The sequence below is a fragment of the Chiloscyllium plagiosum genome, unplaced genomic scaffold (genome assembly GCF_037043375.1).
Source record: "Chiloscyllium plagiosum isolate Xiang-an unplaced genomic scaffold, Cpla_swu_hap1 HiC_scaffold_33, whole genome shotgun sequence".
In the NCBI taxonomy this organism is placed as follows: Eukaryota; Metazoa; Chordata; class Chondrichthyes; order Orectolobiformes; family Hemiscylliidae; genus Chiloscyllium; species Chiloscyllium plagiosum.
The window spans coordinates 13,584,693-13,604,198 of NW_028270171.1; the positions used below are offsets into that span (position 1 = coordinate 13,584,693).

The 19,506-nt window shown below is 45.1% G+C and overlaps 1 protein-coding gene across 1 annotated transcript; it reads right to left on the reverse strand.

Annotated features, from left to right (window-relative positions):
• Positions 1 to 1,798: 1,798 nt before the first annotated feature.
• Positions 1,799 to 17,005, reverse strand: LOC122542233 (ferritin, middle subunit-like). The gene is made up of 8 exons (XM_087978046.1): positions 16,904 to 17,005; positions 13,446 to 13,592; positions 9,031 to 9,120; positions 6,986 to 7,132; positions 6,196 to 6,321; positions 3,427 to 3,573; positions 2,624 to 2,749; positions 1,799 to 1,954 (listed from the first exon to the last, which is right to left on the reverse strand). Exons 1-8 carry the CDS (start codon positions 17,003 to 17,005, stop codon positions 1,799 to 1,801), a joined length of 1,041 nt encoding a protein of 346 aa, XP_087834172.1.
• Between the last annotated feature and the right edge of the window lie 2,501 nt (positions 17,006 to 19,506).

The window sequence follows — 19,506 nt, forward strand, 5'->3', positions numbered from 1 at the left end:
GGGTTTCCTATGAGTGCTCCAGTTTCCTCCCACAGTCCAAATATGTGCAGGATCAGTGAATCGGCCATGGGAAATGCAGGGTTAAGAGGATTGGGTGGGTCTGAACAGGATGCTGTTCAGATAATTGGTGCAGATTCAATGGGCTGAATGGCCTCAGCCTGCACTGCAGAGAGTATGTCAGCATGACTTGATTGTTTACAATAAAAGGTTTTACGTTGTGGAATAAATATGTTAAGGACCTAAACCCTCCCTGAAGGCTGCAGTGTATGCTCACTACAAAATTCACTCAAACTATCACCAGGAGAGCCTCCTCCCTAACCCACGATCCCTGAAACCCCAAAGATGAAGGAGCAGCTGTACAGGAGAGTCAGCATCTCCAGGTTTCCTTTCAGAATGACAGCACTCCCCAACTTGGAGAGAAATCACTGCTCCTTCAACATCACTGGGTCAAATCAAACTGCATCAGGAGAATCCTTCAGCACATGGGAAGCTGGGAGGAAGCTAGGATCAGCTTGGACTGCAAACTGCAGCAGCAAGAGTAAATCAGATGGAAGCATCTAACCTCAAGCATTGCTGTATTATTCCCAGATCACTGTCATCCTGCTCATTTCAGCTGTAGGCGATGAGAGCATGTGTATTAATTCAATGCAGTTCAGGAGAAATTCTTCAACTGAGGCCCAGGAATGTGTGGCTGCAGTTAATTATCCCAGCTCTGGCTGGGCAGGCTTGAGGTTTATTGAAAGCGCAGGAGCGGTGTTAGGAGTGAGTCTTCAGATCGGGAGGTACATGAAAGTGAGGGAGATACAGTGGGATAACATTGCTACTGCTGGGAAGAACTCCCCCTGCTGTGGATGGACTCCTAGTTGTGCCAGAATGGGTATTTAATCAAGGTGCTCATCAGGTGCTGCATGTTTGATTCAGACTATAGAGAAATGAGCCACTCTGTGTACCCCACTGCTAAGGGCTGTAACAAGGCAAGGGGTGAAGATCTCAGGCCCCTGTGCTGGTCTGAACCCCAATGGGCTCCTAAGGCTGGGCTCAGAGGTAAAAGTAAACAGTAGCATTTAGAATATCCTGGTCATGTTAGCTCCCAATGGAACACTATAACCAGACACATTGAGATGATATCATTAGCTGGTTCCACCATCTGGGTAGAAACCAGAACCTGAGGGACCTCACCCAAAGCCTATAACAAAGATGAACAGATCTGGTGTATGATACTGATGTGGAGATGAACACTTGATGGGCAAATCTGGAAGTGAACTTGGATTCAAAGATTTAGGGTGTCTAGAGAAATGGATGTTTGGTCTTGAGGAATGGAAACTTCCCTGCCCACTGTTTGCCTAAAACTGTAGGCATTAGTCCAAAAAAAGTATAATTCTTGGACAAAAGTATCATTAAAAAGGTCTTACAATCTGGAGTATAAGATATCAACCTCTCATGTGGGGCATGATAACTTGAATTTTAGTTACAACAACTCCATCCAGTTATTCCTGTCCAGTGGGGTGTCAGCTGAGGTAAGAGTGAAGAGATGACATTTGGTCCAGTGATGTGAGCCAAATTGCAGGATGATTACTGACATCAAGCCCACCAGAGATGCAAACAAATTTGAGAGAAGGATCAGTGGTCCAAATGATGGACAAAAAGCAAGATCAATAGAACATTTTATTCATTTCCATTCAGGTGGGACAGCCATTACATTCTTGCCAACATATTCCTTCTCCCTAGGGAGGAGCCAGATTGTCCAAGTGAAGTCAGTAATGCATTCAGACAAGAGCAGACAGTACCCCATGTCCCACTAACTGCTGTCCTCCAGCGAGAGCCTATCAAACAGGTACTCTCCCAGCCCATTCTCAGGAGCTCCCAGACGCTTCAGGTTGGTGATGTAGTCCCCAAGTCGCTTGATGATCTCAACCTCCTCATCCAAATAGTGGGTCTCCAGGAAGTCACACAGCTGGAACACAGGAATATTACAACTCATTACATTAGCACAATCCAAGACAGTTTGGAGAATTCCCACTGCAAAACAGACTGGGCAGTACTAGCTCTAGACAACCCTGAAAAATCCAGCAATCTAGAGATTTTGGACTGGTGAATAGATTAGCCTCTCAGCTGGCACATGTTGCCATTTAAGTGGAGCGGAGTTGTATTGTGGTGTATGGTGATCATTCCACTGCAACAGTCCTGAGTGAGGATTCAGTGGCTAATGTCACTTCAGCACTCCCACCAGATTACAATCCAAGTTCCTCCTTGACCTTATTGCTGAAGGGTTGTAATATTGATCATTCCAGATGCACACTGGTGGTTACAATGTTACATCTGGACAAAGTTAAAAATCACAACACCAGGTTTTGTCCAACAGGTTTATTCAGAAGCACTGGCTTTCAGAGTGCTGCTTCTTCAGGTGGTCAAAGAGTATAGTTTGGAAGCTCGAGCTTTGAATAAGCCTGTTGGACTATAACCTGGTGTTAGTTTTAACTTTGTACACCCCAGTTTGACACTGGCATCTCCAAATCACATCTCCCCAAATGTTGCATTATTGAATTTCAAACCCACAAATACCAACCAGTGAGGTGTTGCCCTGAGGGTCAGGCAGTGATGAGAATGAGGTGGTGAAGCTTACATGAGGGTCAGTCTGGGCAGTGGCAAGTTGGTGTAGATCCAGCAAACTCTGGTTCACATTCTTCTCCAGATCCAGGGCAACCTGCATTGCCTGCAGACCGTTACCCCACTCATCCCTCTCTGGCTTCTGAAACATGGAAACAAAGGACAGTTAAGGATCAGAATCAGAATCCTGACAGTGGGATGAAGCAGGTCATTTAGCCCATTTGTCCACATCAACCCTCCAGAGGGTCCACACTGCCCCAACCCATCACTGTAATCATGTTTAGTGAAAAATGTAGCCTGTGTATCCCTGGAAACTGGGCAACCTAGCGTGACCAAAATGACCTGCAGATCTTCGTGCCATGTGCAAACTGAGCAGCTCCCAGAGGCTGGAATTGGACCTGGGTCACTGGCACTGAGACAGTGCAGTGCCAGTACCATCCTCAAAGTCCAGAGGATGATTTGAAGAGAAAGGGTTTTAGTGGGATCTCAGGAAACTTGATAAATATGGAACGCAGCACCCGAGTGTGGGGGAGGCAGCTAGTCCAGTGACATTGCAGCAACATCTGGACAAATACTTCAAATGCCAGGGTATAGTGGGCAAAGGACTAAGTGCAGGTAGGTGGGATTAGTGTAGTTTGGTCAGCATAGATATGGTAGACCAAAGGGCCTGTTTCTATGCAGTGAGTGCGAGATGGAAGAGATCATATGGGAAAGACAAGCAACAGCTCTTCACTTCCCCCTTCAGGGTGAGCAAACCCTGTTACTGATGGATTGAAGCCACATCAGGAGAGCAGCCATTCCCCTCCCCAACATTCCCACCTTCACATCCTGGAGGAGGACTCTGCCTCCACGCTGATTCTGGAATTTCAGCAGCTTCTCTGCATGTTCCTGCTTCTCCTGGGACTGAGCTTTGAAGAACTGGGAGAAATGGTGCAGGGCAACATCATCCCGGTCAAAGTACGACATCTGAAAGAGAACCATTTCCATCCCATTAGCACATCACTGGCCCCAATTCTAGTTGTCAGAAGTAGAGACTAATTTAGCCCTCAATCAGACTGACTATTCAAGCAGTTATTAATCCTCTGCATTCTCAAATGATTTTAATATACCATTGTCGTCCAGTGAGCCAGCAGCTCTTCACCCCAGCTTCCTCCTGAGGACATGCAACATCCATGTTTTAATTTGGAATAAACAGCTGGAGAGTTGCTCAGCAGGTCTGGTACAGCATCAGAGGAGAGAAACTAAATTCATGTTTCTGCTCATTCACACCATTAGAATTGGAAGATATTAGACATTGACTGAAACTCTTCAATAAAGGAAGGAGGTATTTAGAGTGATGTGCCAAATGGGACTAGTTTAATGCAGGATATCTGGCTGGCATGGAAGAGTGGCTTAGAGGGTCTGTTTCTGTGCAGACCAGGTCTAGGATGGTAGATTTCAAATATTCTACATGGAACCGACTGAAGTTGTAACCTTTAACAAGGGGAGGGTTCAGTTGGGTGACAAGGAAAGCCACTGGAGTACTAAGTGCCATCTACTCCAGTCAACCTTAACCAGAGGGTAATACCCAGTCACCAGGACATGGAGATACAAAACTGATATCAGAACACAGACTGTAGGCCATTCAGCCCCTCAAGCCAGTCCTGCCATTCAATGAGAAAGTAACCATGAGGCTGCTGCAAGGCACTACATTATTCATTTGGGGCTAAACTAGAAAAGTGGATGTTGGACACTGCTGGCATTAGTTTAGTCAGGAGAGAGTTGTGTAACTTGTAGATCATTGGGATTGTACTGATCAAATGTGTGGTACAGACAGACAATGTGTTCATAGAGTACGGAAGGGAATGAGTGGAATGGAATGAGAGAAAGGGGACCTGGGGTTTGCTGAGGAAAGCCTGTGCGAGGAGCCTTTGAATTGTAAGCAAGCAACTGAGTGATTAGAAAAAAGTGTAACTTGATCAAGGAAAAGTCCAATACAGGGAAAACCTCATGCGACTCAGATTAAGCATTACATCAGGAGAAAGTGAGGACTGCAGACGATGGAGATCAGGGCTGAAAATGTATTGCTGAAAAAGCACAGCAGGTCAGGCAGCATCCAGGGAACAGGAGAAGCGACGTTTCAGGCATAAGCCCTTCTATAGCCCTACCTGAAGGAGGGCTTATGCCCGAGACGTCGATTCTCCTGTTCCTTGGATGCTGCCTAACCATTACATCAAGCTAGTGACACCATCTGCAGGTAAACTGAAAAGCACTATGCTTGGTTTGACTTGAGCAGTTCCAACCATTAGATTTACACCCATAATTGAGTCAAACATTGAACCATCATGCTCACAAGTGAATGTTATGTTAATGCTACTCCTTTAAGCAGCTTGTTTTGTCCTTGGGTTATGTCCCCTTCAAGATGGGTCATAAAGGCAGAGGTGCTGCCATGTCTGGCAATAGCTTCTTCAAACAGTGACAGGGGAGTGGCCAGTTATTCTCCAATCTTGGTTTGTTTTAACAGGCAGAAACTGCTCATAGCAGAGAAGCAGTTACTCTGAAACTAGGTTCCATGCTTCAACAGATGTTTCTTACATGAATGCTCTGAAAACTCTCCTGCCAGCAAGAAGCAGAGTTTGTATTTACCATTTACTAAAGGGGGTGTTTTTGGGCTGTTGTGGGGATGGGAACAGCTCCTTTGTTATGTTGCAATTGAGTCCATTGGGTTCCAAGTAGTTGGATTGTCTTAAATTCCCATTTCCTTTTGTTGGTGCTTCTACCAGAGAATGTAGATAGTTGTTTTTATAAAGCAGAATGGTTTGACCAGCTGCATCACCCCTGGATTATACATTCTCAGGAGCTCCCAGACGCTTCAGGTTGGTGATGTAGTCCCCAAGTCGCTTGATGATCTCAACCTCCTCATCCAAATAGTGAGTCTCCAGGAAGTCACACAGCTGGAACACAGGAATATTACAGCTCATTGCATTAGCACAATCCAAGACAGTTTGGAGAATTCCCACTGCAAAACAGACTGGGCAGTACTAGCTCTGGACAACCCTGAAAAATCCAGCAATCTAGAGATTTTGGACTGGTGAATATATTAGCCTCTCAGCTGGCACATCTTGCCATTTAAGTGGAGCGGAGTTGTATTGTGGCATAAGGTGATCATTCCACTGCAACGGTCCTGAATGAGGATTCAGTGGTCAATATCACTTCAGCAATCCCACCAGATTACAATCCAAGTTCCTCCTTGACCTTCTTGCTGAAGTGTTGTAACATTGTAACCACCAGTGTGGATCTGGAATGGTCAATGTTACATCTGGACAAAGTTAAAAACACAACAGCAGGTTTATTCAGAAGCACTGGCTTTCAGAGCGCTGCTTCTTCAGGTGGTGAAAGCGTATCAGTTTGGAAGCTCGAGCTTTGAATAAGCCCATTGGACTATAACCTGGTGTTAGTTTGAACTTTGTACACCCCAGTTTGACACAGGCATCACCAAATCACATCTCCCCAAATGTTGCATTATTGAATTTCAAACCCACAAAGACCAACCAGTGAAGTGTTGCCCTGAGGGTCAGGCAGTGATGAGAATGAGGTGGTGAAGCTTACATGAGGGTCAGTCTGGGCAGTGGCGAGTTGGTGTAGATCCAGCAAACTCTGGTTCACATTCTTCTCCAGATCCAGGGCAACCTGCATTGCCTGCAGACCGTTACCCCACTCATCCCTCTCTGGCTTCTGAAACATGGAAACAAAGGACAGTTAAGGATCAGAATCCTGACAGTGGGATGAAGCAGGTCATTTAGCCCATTTGTCCACATCAACCGTCCAGAGGGTCCACACTGCCCCAAGCCATTCCTGTAATCTTGTTTAGTGAAAAATGTAGCCTGTGTATCCCTGGAAACTGGGCAACCTCATGACCAAACTGACCAGCACATCTTTGTGCCATGTGCAAACTGAGCAGTTCCCAGAGGCTGGAATTGGACCTGGGTCCCTGGCACTGAGACGTGTAGTGCCAGTACCATCCTCAAAGTCCAGAGGATGATTTGAAGAGAAAGGGTTTTAGTGGGATCTCAGGAAACTTGATAAATATGGAATGCAGCACCTGAGTGTGGGGGAGGCAGCTAGTCCAGTGGCACTGCAGCAACATCTGGACAAATACTTCAAATGCCAGGGTATAGTGGGTGAAGGACTAAGTGCAGGTAGGTGGGATTAGTGTAGTTTGGTCAGCTAGATATGGTAGACCAAAGGGCCTGTTTCTATGCAGTGAGTGCGAGATGGAAGAGATCATATGGGAAGGACAAGCAACAGCTCTTCACTTCCCCTTCAGGATGAGCAAACCCTGTTACTGATGGATTGAAGCCACATCATGAGAGCAGCCATTTCCCTCCAACATTCCCACCTTCACATCCTGGAGGAGGACTCTGCCTCCACGCTGATTCTGGAATTTCAGCAACTTCTCTGCATGTTCCTGCTTCTCCTGGGACTGAGCTTTGAAGAACTGGGAGAAATGGTGCAGGGCAACATCATCCCGGTCAAAGTACGACATCTGAAAGAGAACCATTTCCATCCCATTAGCACATCACTGGCCCCAGTTCTAGTTGTCAGAAGTAGAGACTAATTTAGCCCTCAATCAGACTGACTATTCAAGCAGTTATTAATCCTCTGCATTCTCAAATGATTTTAATATACCATTGTCGTCCAGTGAGCCAGCAGCTCTTCACCCCAGCTTCCTCCTGAGGACATGCAACATCCATGTTTTAATTTGGAATAAACAGCTGGAGAGTTGCTCAGCAGGTCTGGTACAGCATCAGAGGAGAGAAACTAAATTCATGTTTCTGCTCATTCACACCATTAGAATTGGAAGATATTAGACATTGACTGAAACTCTTCAATAAAGGAAGGAGGTATTTAGAGTGATGTGCCAAATGGGACTAGTTTAATGCAGGATATCTGGCTGGCATGGAAGAGTGGCTTAGAGGGTCTGTTTCTGTGCAGACCAGGTCTAGGATGGTAGATTTCAAATATTCTACATGGAACCGACTGAAGTTGTAACCTTTAACAAGGGGAGGGTTCAGTTGGGTGACAAGGAAAGCCACTGGAGTACTAAGTGCCATCTACTCCAGTCAACCTTAACCAGAGGGTAATACCCAGTCACCAGGACATGGAGATACAAAACTGATATCAGAACACAGACTGTAGGCCATTCAGCCCCTCAAGCCAGTCCTGCCATTCAATGAGGGGACTATACAACTGCCTTTCTAATGAGGAAAGGTTAGGGTCTGGGCAACCTCAGTGGTTTTGACAGATCCTTCCCCAACTGTTGGGTCCCAGTCTGGATTATGAAGGTACACAACTCAGGTCAGAGTGAAAGAGACTGATCCATCCTTATTAAACACTAACAGGTTCACCAATGAAAGCTGTTCCCACCTCCATCAGAGCTCTCGGGACTTCATTCCCATCTCATGAGAGGGGAACTGTAAAACAGAGGAGCCCCGAGTGTGATGAATATTCACCACATGTCTGGGTGAGTGTACCTGCAACATTTGAGTGAGAGACATCATCCAGGATAAAACAGCCCACTCCATTGGTACTGCATTCTCCACCTCCCTTCAGTGTCCATTACCTACCAGGTACCCTGCAGCACTCACTAAACACCTTCCCAATAGGACATTCTAACACTTCAGAAGGACATGGGCAAATCATTACTGGAAAAAAGTGGGTCATTTGAATTCTCATTCCATCCTGATTTGATGGTCTCAATTTCTTCAGACAGAGTCAAATTTCAGACTACTTCAGCCACCTTGTGGGTACACCAACACTTCAGCAAATTGACTCTTCCTCCAGGTGAAGGGATGAACAACAAGTGGCTACCTGACCACCCACACAAGTGGATAATACCGAGAGCTAAATAGGCCTCAACTGGAGTCTACTTAAGCAGAGGCCAGTCACAGGCTGACATTAAATACCTCTGCTCAGATAAGCCAAGTATCATTGATAAACACTACCATAACTCCCTTTCACAGTATCAAATCTAGTATGATGCTTATTTAGCATTAGCAGAAGATAAAATCAAACATACCAGAATACATTAAAGCAGCAGAAAGGCAGCTGGTCAATGGATACATCTATATGGTTGACCTAAATGGTTTCTAAGCTATTCTTGTAAAATATCCTGTTTTGACAACACCAGGGAAGTGACAGTTACTGCCTATGACAGCCATATCAGGGAATTGTACACTAACCAACAACACTTCACCTTGCATACATTATTGCACATCAGTATCATACACCATTGTTGCTGTAACACCACATTTGTCTTGAAATGTGAAACAGGTAAGAGCTACAAAAGTCAATCTACAGGAGTATCAAGTTGATTTGAAATAAGGAAAAAAAAAAACTTTACTTCACATAAGAGAAGCAATTATAAATAGAGACAACACTCACCAAAGACTGATAGAGATAGGAGGCAGTGAGCTCCAGGTTAATCTGCTTGTTGACAGCAGCTTCACAATCCTGGTGATAGTTTTGACAAACCTGGGAAGCCATTTTGTGACAAATATTGCACTACCTGCCAACCCAAGACAAGTCACAGGTCAAACACAAACTTAAAATTACCACCAACTCTACCTAAATCACCACAGCCTTTGGACTTTTATTTATATTCCAGGAGCAGATCTCATTTTATTAAGCAGGAAATGACATCATCAGTGATGGCCAATCACTCTTGTGAATCAATCGATCAGCTGCCATGTCCATTCAGCGCAGAATGGGAATTAGATCCAGAAGCCAATTAGAATTGACAACTGGTGGATGATGAAATTAGTGATTGACCTCTTACACAAGTGCAAATTCTCTGAGTATATCTACCTGAAAATGAGATTAAAACATACTCTGAAATTTCACTATTGTATTTGAGCTTGTGTATTAAGACATGCTGAAAACAGATTTGCAGAACTTTGTTAGTTTGTTACTCTGGGGGATTTGTCTTCCTACCTTCTGAATGACAGTGTTGGGAGTCCATTGAAAAATGACTAGATTTTGTTGACATTAAACATTTGCCTATTGATTGACAGTGACAGAAATGAATTGCTTTTGGGTCATCTAGTGCAGGCAACTGATGTACTTTGTGGATCCATTCTGAATCTGCTGTTATCTCTTTGACCTTCGGTCTCAGGAAGCCCAGTTTAAAATCAAAACACTAAATGTGCTGAGTGCCTTAGCCATGTAGTAGGCCTCAGGCCTCCATGTTTAAATTGCTGTTAGAAACATATTGCATGATCAACTTTTCAACTCCATGTTCAGTTTTTAATTGTTTCAAGATGAACTAGCCCTCAACTCAAGGGTGTTTCCAAGTGGAGAGATTCTGATTCTGATCCTGTTTACATTGTATGCTGTCGAACGTCCAGCTCAGAAACTGGCCTCCCAACTCGATGTGGTCCATACTCACATCTTAATGGACATGAGATTATCTCAATGTGGGATATAAATGAATTAATGTTATTTCTGCAACTATAAATTCTGATACAGAACAGGAATGAGAAAATATATATTCAGCAAAAAGAAAATGGTATGTTAGCATGAGACGTGATTACAGAACAATGGTGGATGCATGGGCAAACAGGAAAACATCTGTTTCCCCGCTTACGCGGAGACACAGGAACAAACCCTAATCAAAGAGGTCAAAGTGGCCTCAGGATAGAAATAGATGCTGATAGAAGAAAAGATATGCCTAATCAATAACCTACAGTAGACTGACGTCAAACACCCTTATGGGAGTCAGAGATAAGAGTTTGTCACGGACAAGACAGGATAAACAGAAGTTGTGGGATCAGTCTTAAGGAAATGAGTGACGTAAGCGAAGCAGGGAACAAACAATGGAATAAGGAAAACATATGGGAAAAGAAACTGTATAAATTGCAAGAGTTTATTGGGATATACTGTGCATTTCTAATTGCCGTACCTGGCAATTGGACAGGACACCCACTTGCAAGTGTACAAATAAACGACTGATTCAGATATTTGGTCTCGGACTGAAATTATTAAAGTGAGTGAGCTTTTGTTTCTCACATCAACATAAAGTTGATTGTGTTGAACTGAGCAGCCTCCAGTGGAGTGGTGGGCTGTGAGAGTTTGGGGATTGAAGGTCCCCACTCAATGTTAGGGGATGATCACAGCCTTGACGGATGGATTGGTGGAAGCAAGTTACTTTGACCCAGTACCTGATTCAAATACCAGGTTACAGTCTAGCCATTACTTGTCAGATTGAGTTACAAGTTTGTGTATTATACATGGAACCATGGTCAGAGTCAACCCTGATAAATATTCATGGCGATGAGAGCAGGTCAGAGGCTGGGAATTCTGTTGCAAATTTCTCAAAGCCTCTCCACCATCTACAAGACCAAAGTTATGAAAAGTGGTGGAATACTTTCCAATTTTCTGGCTGAATGCAGCCCCAAGAACACTGACGAAGCCCCAGGGAAATCTCTCGCCATCCTGAGTTGGAACAATATCACTGTTTCTGAATCCAAGTCCCGGAAGCCCCCCTCAGTAGCAGCAGGAGCAGCAGCAGCATTCCAGTCTCTCCCACACCAGGTGGGCTGTAATAACCAGATCATCACCACCTCCTGAAGGGTAACTGCGGCTGGGCATGAAATGCAGCCTTCTGATTGGCACACTGAAGATTGAGCAATAAAAACCACCCTGTGATGGGGTGTGGGAGTGCAATACTAGAGGGGCATAGGCTAAAGGTGAGAGGGGAACGATTAAAATAGTGACGTGAGGGGCAACCTTTTCAGAGAGAGGGTGCTGTGGACATGGAACGAGCTGCTAGAGGAAGTGGTGGAGGCGGGTACAATTATAACATTTAAAAGACATTTGGACGGATACATGAATGGGAAGGTTTTAGAGGGACATGGGCCAAATGCAGGCAAGGGCAACTGGTACAGTTTTGGAAATCTGGTCGGCATGGACAAGTTGGGCCAAAGGGTCTGCTTCTGTGATGTATGACTCTACTGGTGTGCAACAACATGTTTCTTTAGGATGGTGTGGTGGCTCAGTGGTTCGCACTGCTGCCTCACAGCACCAGGGACCTGGGTTTGATTCCAGCCTCGGGTGAGTGTGCGGACGCAGAGAGTGTGCGTGTGTGTGTGTATAGAGTGTGCGTGCTCTCCTTGTGCCTGTGTGGGTTTCCTATGAGTGCTCCAGTTTCCTCCCACAGTCCAAAGATGTGCAGGATCGGTGAATCGGCCATGGGAAATGCAGGGTTAAGAGGATTGGGTGGGTCTGAACAGGATGCTGTTCAGATAATTGGTGCAGATTCAATGGGCTGAATGGCCTCAGCCTGCACTGTAGAGAGTATGTCGGCCTGACTTGATTGTTTACAATAAAAGGTTTTACGTTGGGGAATAAATATGTTAAGGACCTAAACCCTCCCTGAAGGCTGCAGCGTATGCTCACTACAAAATTCACTCAAACAATCACCAGGAGAGCCCCCTCCCTAACCCACGATCCCTGAAACCCCAAAGATGAAGGAGCGGCTGTACAGGAGAGTCAGCATCTCCAGGTTTCCTTTCAGAATGACAGCACTCCCCAACTTGGAGAGAAATCACTGCTCCTGCAACATCACTGGGTCAAATCAAACTGCATCAGGAGAATCCTTCAGCACATGGGAAGCTGGGAGGAAGCTAGGATCAGCTGGGACTGCAAACTGCTGACTTTAGCAGCAAGAGTAAATCAGATGGAAGCATCTCACCTCAAGCATTGCTATGTTACTCCGAGATCACTGTCAGCCTGCTCATTTCAGCTGTAGGTGACGCTGAGAGCATGTGTATTAATTCAATGCAGCTCAGGAGAATTTCCTCAGCTGACTCCCAGGACTGTGTCTGCAGTGAATTATCCCAGCTCTGGGTGGGCAGGCTTGAGGTTTATTGAAAGTGCTGGAGCGGTGTTAGGAGTGAGTCTTCAGATAGGGAGGTACATGAAAGTGAGGGAGAGACAGTGGGAGAACATTGCTACTGCTGGGAAGAACTCCCCCTGCTGTGGATGGACTCCTAGTTGTGCCAGAAGGGGTATTTCATCAAGGTGCTCAGCAGGTGCTGCATGTTTGATTCAGACTACAGAGAAATGAGCCACTCTGTACCCCACTGCTAAGGGCTGTAACAAGGCAAGGGGTGAAGATCACAGGCCCCTGTGCTGGTCTGAACCCCAATGGGCTCCTCAGGCTGGGCTCAGAGGTAAAAGAACACAGTAGCATTTAGCCCATTTGTCCACATCAACCCTCCAGAGGGTCCACACTGCCCCAACCCATCACTGTAATCATGTTTAGTGAAAAATGTAGCCTGTGTATCCCTGGAAACTGGGCAACCTAGCGTGACCAAAATGACCTGCAGATCTTCGTGCCATGTGCAAACTGAGCAGCTCCCAGAGGCTGGAATTGGACCTGGGTCACTGGCACTGAGACAGTGCAGTGCCAGTACCATCCTCAAAGTCCAGAGGATGATTTGAAGAGAAAGGGTTTTAGTGGGATCTCAGGAAACTTGATAAATATGGAACGCAGCACCCGAGTGTGGGGGAGGCAGCTAGTCCAGTGACATTGCAGCAACATCTGGACAAATACTTCAAATGCCAGGGTATAGTGGGCAAAGGACTAAGTGCAGGTAGGTGGGATTAGTGTAGTTTGGTCAGCATAGATATGGTAGACCAAAGGGCCTGTTTCTATGCAGTGAGTGCGAGATGGAAGAGATCATATGGGAAAGACAAGCAACAGCTCTTCACTTCCCCCTTCAGGGTGAGCAAACCCTGTTACTGATGGATTGAAGCCACATCAGGAGAGCAGCCATTCCCCTCCCCAACATTCCCACCTTCACATCCTGGAGGAGGACTCTGCCTCCACGCTGATTCTGGAATTTCAGCAGCTTCTCTGCATGTTCCTGCTTCTCCTGGGACTGAGCTTTGAAGAACTGGGAGAAATGGTGCAGGGCAACATCATCCCGGTCAAAGTACGACATCTGAAAGAGAACCATTTCCATCCCATTAGCACATCACTGGCCCCAATTCTAGTTGTCAGAAGTAGAGACTAATTTAGCCCTCAATCAGACTGACTATTCAAGCAGTTATTAATCCTCTGCATTCTCAAGTGATTTTAAAATATCATGTTTGTCCAGTGAGCCTGCAACTCTTAACCCCAGCTTCCTCCTGAGGACATGCAACATCCTGTTTTCATTTGGAATAAACAGCTGGAGAGTTCCTCAGCAGGTCTGGTACAGCATCAGAGGAGAGAAACTAAATTAGTGTTTCTGCTCATTAACACCATTAGAATTGGAAGATATTAGACATTGACTGAAACTCTTCAATAAAGGAAGGAGGTATTTAGAGTGATGTGCCAAATGGGACTAGTTTAATGCAGGATATTTGGCTGGCATGGAAGAGTGGCTTAGAGGGTCTGTTTCTGTGCAGACCAGGTCTAGGATGGTAGATTTCAAATATTCTGCATGGAACCAACTGAAGTTGTAACCTTTAACAAGGTGAGGGTTCAGTTGGGTGACAAGGAAAGCCACTGGAGTACTAAGTGCAGTCTACTCCAGTCACCATTAACCAGAGGGTAATACCCAGTCACCAGGACATGGAGATACAAAACTGATATCAGAACACAGTGACTGTAGGCCATTCAGCCCTTCAAGCCAGTCCTGCCATTCAATGAGAAAGTAACCATGAGGCTGCTGCAAGGCACTACATTCTTCTTTGGGGCTAAACTAGAAAAGTGGATGTTGGACACTGCTGGCATTAGTTTAGTCAGGAGAGAGTTTTGTGTAACTTGTAGATCATTGGGATTGTACTGATCAAATGTGTGGTACAGACAATATGTTCATAGAGTACAGAAGGGAATGAGTGGAATGGAATGAGAGGGGACCTGGGTTTTGTGGAGGAAAGCCTGTGCAAGGAGCCTTTGAATTCTAAGCAAGCAACTGAGCGATTAGAAAAGTGTAACTTGATCAAGGAAGAGTCCAATACAGGGAAAACCTCATGCAACCCTGATTAAGCATTACATCAGGAGAAAGTGAGGACTGCAGATCACAGCTGAAAGTGTGTTGCTGGAAAAGCGCAGCAGGTCAGGCAGCATCCAAGGAACAGGAGCCCTGAAGAAGGGCTTATTCCTGAAGCGTTGATTCTCCTGTTCCTTGGATGCTGCCTAACCATTACATCAAGCTAGTAACACCATCTGCAGGTAAACTGAAAAGCACTATGCTTGGTTTGACTTGAGCAGTTCAAACCATTAGATTTACACTAATAATTGAGTCAAACATTGAACCATCATGCTCACAAGTGAATGTTATGTTAATGCTACTCCTCTAAGCAGCTTGTTTTGTCCTTGGTTTGTGCTCCCCTCAAGATGGGTCATAAAGGCAGAGGTGCTGCTATATCTGGCAATAGCTTCTTCAAACAATGACAGGGGAGTGGCCAGTTATTCTCCAATCTTGGTTTGTTTTAACAGGCAGAAACTGCTCATAGCAGAGAAGCTGTTAGTCTGAAACTAGGTTCCATGCTTCAACAGATGTTTCTTACATGAATGCTCTGAAAACTCTCCTGCCAGCAAGAAGCAGAGTTTCTATTTACCATTTGCTGAAGGGGGTGTTTTTGGGCTGTTGTGGGGATGGGAACAGCTCCTTTATGTTGCAATTGAGTCCATTGGGTTCCAAGTAGTTGGATTGTCTTAAATTCCCTTTCCTTTTGTTGGTGCTTCTACCAGAGAATGTAGATAGTTGTTTTTATAAAGCAGAATGGTTTGACCAGCTGCATCACCCCTGGATTATACACTATACAACTGCCTTTCTAATGAGGAAAGGTTCGGGTCTGGGCAACCTTAGTGGTTTTGACAGATCCAGACAGGGCCCCAACAGTTGGCTGAGGATTATGAAGGGACACAACTCCGGTCGGAGTGGAAGTGAGTGATCCATCCTTATTAAAAACCTAACTGGTTCACCAATGAAAGCTGTTCCCACCTCCAAACAGAGCTCTAGGGATTTCATCCTCATCTCATAAGAGAACCTTTAAAACACAGAGCCCAGAGTGTGATGAATATTCACCACATGTTTGTATGAGTGTACCTACAATATTCAAGCAGACACCATCCAGGATAAAACAGCCCACTCCATTAGTACTGCATTCTCCACCTCCCTTCAATGTCCATGATCTACCAGGTATCCTGCAGCACTCACTAAACACCTTCCCAATAGACATTCTAACACATCAGAAGGGCATGGGCAAATCATTACTGGAAAAAAGTGGGCCATTTTAATTCTCATACCATCCTGATTTGATGGTCTCCATTTCTTCAATCATTGGGTCAAGTTTCAGACTACACCAGCCACCTTGTGGGTACACCAACACTTCAGGTCAACTCTTCCCTTCACCTGGAGGATGAGCAACCAGTGGCTACCTGACCACCCACACAAGTGGATAATACGGAAAGCTAGATAGGCCTCAACAGGAGCCTACTTAAGCAGAGGCCAGTCACAGGCTGACATTAAATACCTCTGCTCAGATAAGCCAAGTATCATTGATAAACACTACCATAACTCCCTTTTACAGTTTCAAAACTAGTAAAATGCTTTTTTGGTATTAGCAGAAAATGCAAGCATACCAGAATGCATTCAAGTAGCAAAACAGCAACTAGTCAATGGATACCTCCATATGGTGGACCTAAATTAGTTTACTTAGTGTGGAAACAGGCCCTTCAGCCCAAGTCCACACTGACCCTCTGAAGAGCAACCCACCCAGACCCATTTTACCTCTTCACCTAAGAGGATTAATTTAGCACAGCCAATTCACCTAACCTGCAGGTCTTTGGACTGTGGGAGAATCCAGAGCACCCAGAGGAAATCCACACAGAAGTGGGGAGAACATGCAAACTCCACAGAGACAATTGTCAGAGGTGGGAATTGAACCCAGGTCTCTGGAACCATGAGGCAGCAGTGCTAACCACTGCCATCATGCCACCCACAAAATGGTTAAGCTAGTCCTGTAAAATATCCTGTTTTGACAACCATAGGGAAGTGACAGTTGCTGCCTGTGACAGCCATATCAGGGATTAGTATATTAACCAAGGACACTGCACCCCAGAAACATCACTGAACATAAACAGGAACATACATTATTGCACATCAGTATCATACCCCATTGTTGCTGTCGCACCACATTTATCTTGAATTGTGAAATAGGCAAGAGCAACAAGAGCCAGTCTATAAGAGCATCATGTTAATTAGAAATAAAGAGTTTACTTCACGTAATAGAAGCAATTATAAATAGATACAACACTCACCAAAGACTGATAGAGATAGGAGGCAGTGAGCTCCAGGTTAATCTGCTTGTTGACAGCAGCTTCGCAATCCTGGTGATAGTTTTGACAAACCTGGGAAGCCATTTTGTGACAAATATTGCACTACTTGCCAACCCAAACTAAGTCACAGTCCAACCACAAACTTAGAATTACCACCAACTCTACCTAAATCACCACAGCCTTTGGACTTTTATTTATACTCCAGGAGCAGACCTCATTTTATAAAGCAGGAAATGACATCATCAGTGATGGCCAATCACTCTTGTTAATCAATCGATCAGCTGCCATGTCCATTCAGCGCAGAATGGGAATTGGATCCAGAAGCCAATTAGAATTGACAACTGGTGGATGATGAAATTGGTGATTGACCTTTGACCTCTTACACAAGTGCAAATTCTGTAAATATTTCTACCTGAAAATGAGATTAAAACATACTCTAAAACTTCATTATTGTTCCTGAGCTTGTGTATTAAGACATGCTGAAAACAGATTTGCAGAACTTTGTTAATTTGTTACTCTGAGGGATTTGTCTTCCTACCTTCTGAATGACAGTGTTGGGAGTCCATTGAAAAATGGCTAGATTTTGTTGACATTCAACATTTGCCTATTGATTGACAGTGACAGAAATGAAGTGCTTTTGGGTCATCTAGTGCAGGCAACTGATGTACTTTGTGGATCCTTTCTGAATCTGCTGTGATCTTTTTGACTTTAGGTCTCAGGAAACCCAGTTTACAAACCAAAACGGTAAATGCGCTGAGTGCGTCAGCCATGTAGTAGGCCTCAGGCTTCCATTCCTAAATTGCTGTTAGAAACATACTGCATGATCAACTTTTCTGTCTCCATGTTTAGTTATTAATTGTTTCAAGAAGGACCAGTCCCTCAACTCAAGGATGTTTCCAAAGGAAGATTCTGGTTCTGTTTACATTGCATTCTGTAAAATGTGCAGCTCAGAAACTGGCCTCCCAGCTCAACATGGTCCATACCCACAGCTATATGGACATGAGGGTGTCTCAACCTAAAGTTGGTTGTGTTGAACTGAGCAGCCTCCAGTGGAGTGGTGGGCTGTGAGAGTTTGGGGATTGAAGGTCCCCACTCAATGTTAGGGTATGATCACAGCCTTGACGGATGGATTGGTGGAAGCAAGTTACTTTGACCCAGTATCTGATTCAAATACCAGGTTACAGTCTAGCCATTACTTGTCAGATTGAGTTACAAGTTTGAGTATTATACATGGAACCATGGTCCGAGGTCAACCCTGATAAATATTCATGGCGATGAGAGCAGGTCAGAGGCTGGGAATTCTGTTGTGAATTTCTCAATTCCTGACTTTCCAAACACTGTCCACCATCTACAAGTAAAAGTTGTGGAATATTTTCCAATTTTCTGGCTAAATACAGTCCCAACAACACTGATGAAGCTCCAGGGAAATCTCTCGCCATCCTGAGTTGGAACAATATCACTGTTTCTGAATCCAAGTCCCGGAAGCCCCCCCTCAGCAGCACCAGCAGCAGCAGCATTCTGGTCTCTCCCACACCAGGTGGGCTGTAATAACCAGCTCATCACCACCTCCTGAAGGGTAACTGTGGCTGGGCACGAAACGCAGCCTTCTGATTGGCACACTGAAGATTTACCAATAAAAACCACCCTGTGATGGGGTGTGGGAGTGCAATACTAGAGGGGCATAGGCTAAAGGTGAGAGGGGAAAGATTAAAATAGGGACGTGAGGGGCAACCTTTTCAGAGAAAGGGTGCTGTGGACATGGAACAAGCTACCAGAGGAAGTGGTGGAGGCGAGTACAATTATAACATTTAAAAGACATTTGGATGGATACATGAATGGGAAGGTTTTAGAGGGACATGGGCCAAATGCAGGCAAGGGCAACTGGTACAGTTTTGGAAATCTGGTCGGCATGGACAGGTTGGGCCAAAGGGTCTGCTTCTGTGATGTATGACTCTATGACTCTACTGGTGTGCAACAGCATGTTTCTTTAGGATGGTGTGGTGGCTCAGTGGTTAGCACTTCTGCGTCGCAGCACCAGGGACCTCAGTTTGATTCCAGCCTTGGGTGAGTGTGTATGTGTATATAGTGTGCATGCTCTCCTTGTGCCTGTGTGGGTTTCCTAGGAGTGCTCCAGTTTCCTCCCAGAGTCCAAAGATGTGCAGGATTGGTGAATCGGCCATGGGAAATGCAGGGTTAAGAGGATTGGGTGGGTCTGAACAGGATGCTGTTCAGATAATTGGTGCAGACTCAATGGGCTGAATGGCCTCAGCCTGCACTGTAGAGAGTATGTCGGCATGACTTGATTGTTTACAATAAAAGGTTTTACGTTGGGGAATAAATACGTTAAGGACCTAAACCCTCCCTGAAGGCTGCAGTGTATGCTCACTACAAAATTCACTCAAAGTATCACCAGGAGAGCCCCCTCCCTAACCCACGATCCCTGAAACCCCCAAAGATGAAGGAGCAGCTGTACAGGAGAGTCAGCATCTCCAGGTTTCCTTTCAGAATGACAGCACTCGCCAACTTGGAGAGAAATCACTGCTCCTGCAACATCACTGGGTCAAATCAAACTGCATCAGGAGAAT

Bases quoted from the DNA above. Each gene is read 5' to 3' on its own strand.
- LOC122542233 (XM_087978046.1), bottom strand. From the start codon at position 17,005: ATGGCTTCCCAGGTTTGTCAAAACTATCACCAGGATTGCGAAGCTGCT. The intron at 6,322-6,985 runs GTGGGAATGTTG...TCCATGTTTCAG, and splicing joins TCCTCCTCCAGGATGTGAAG to AAGCCAGAGAGGGATGAGTG. The intron at 3,574-6,195 runs GTAAGCTTCACC...GTTCTCTTTCAG, and splicing joins CTGCCCAGACTGACCCTCAT to ATGTCGTACTTTGACCGGGA.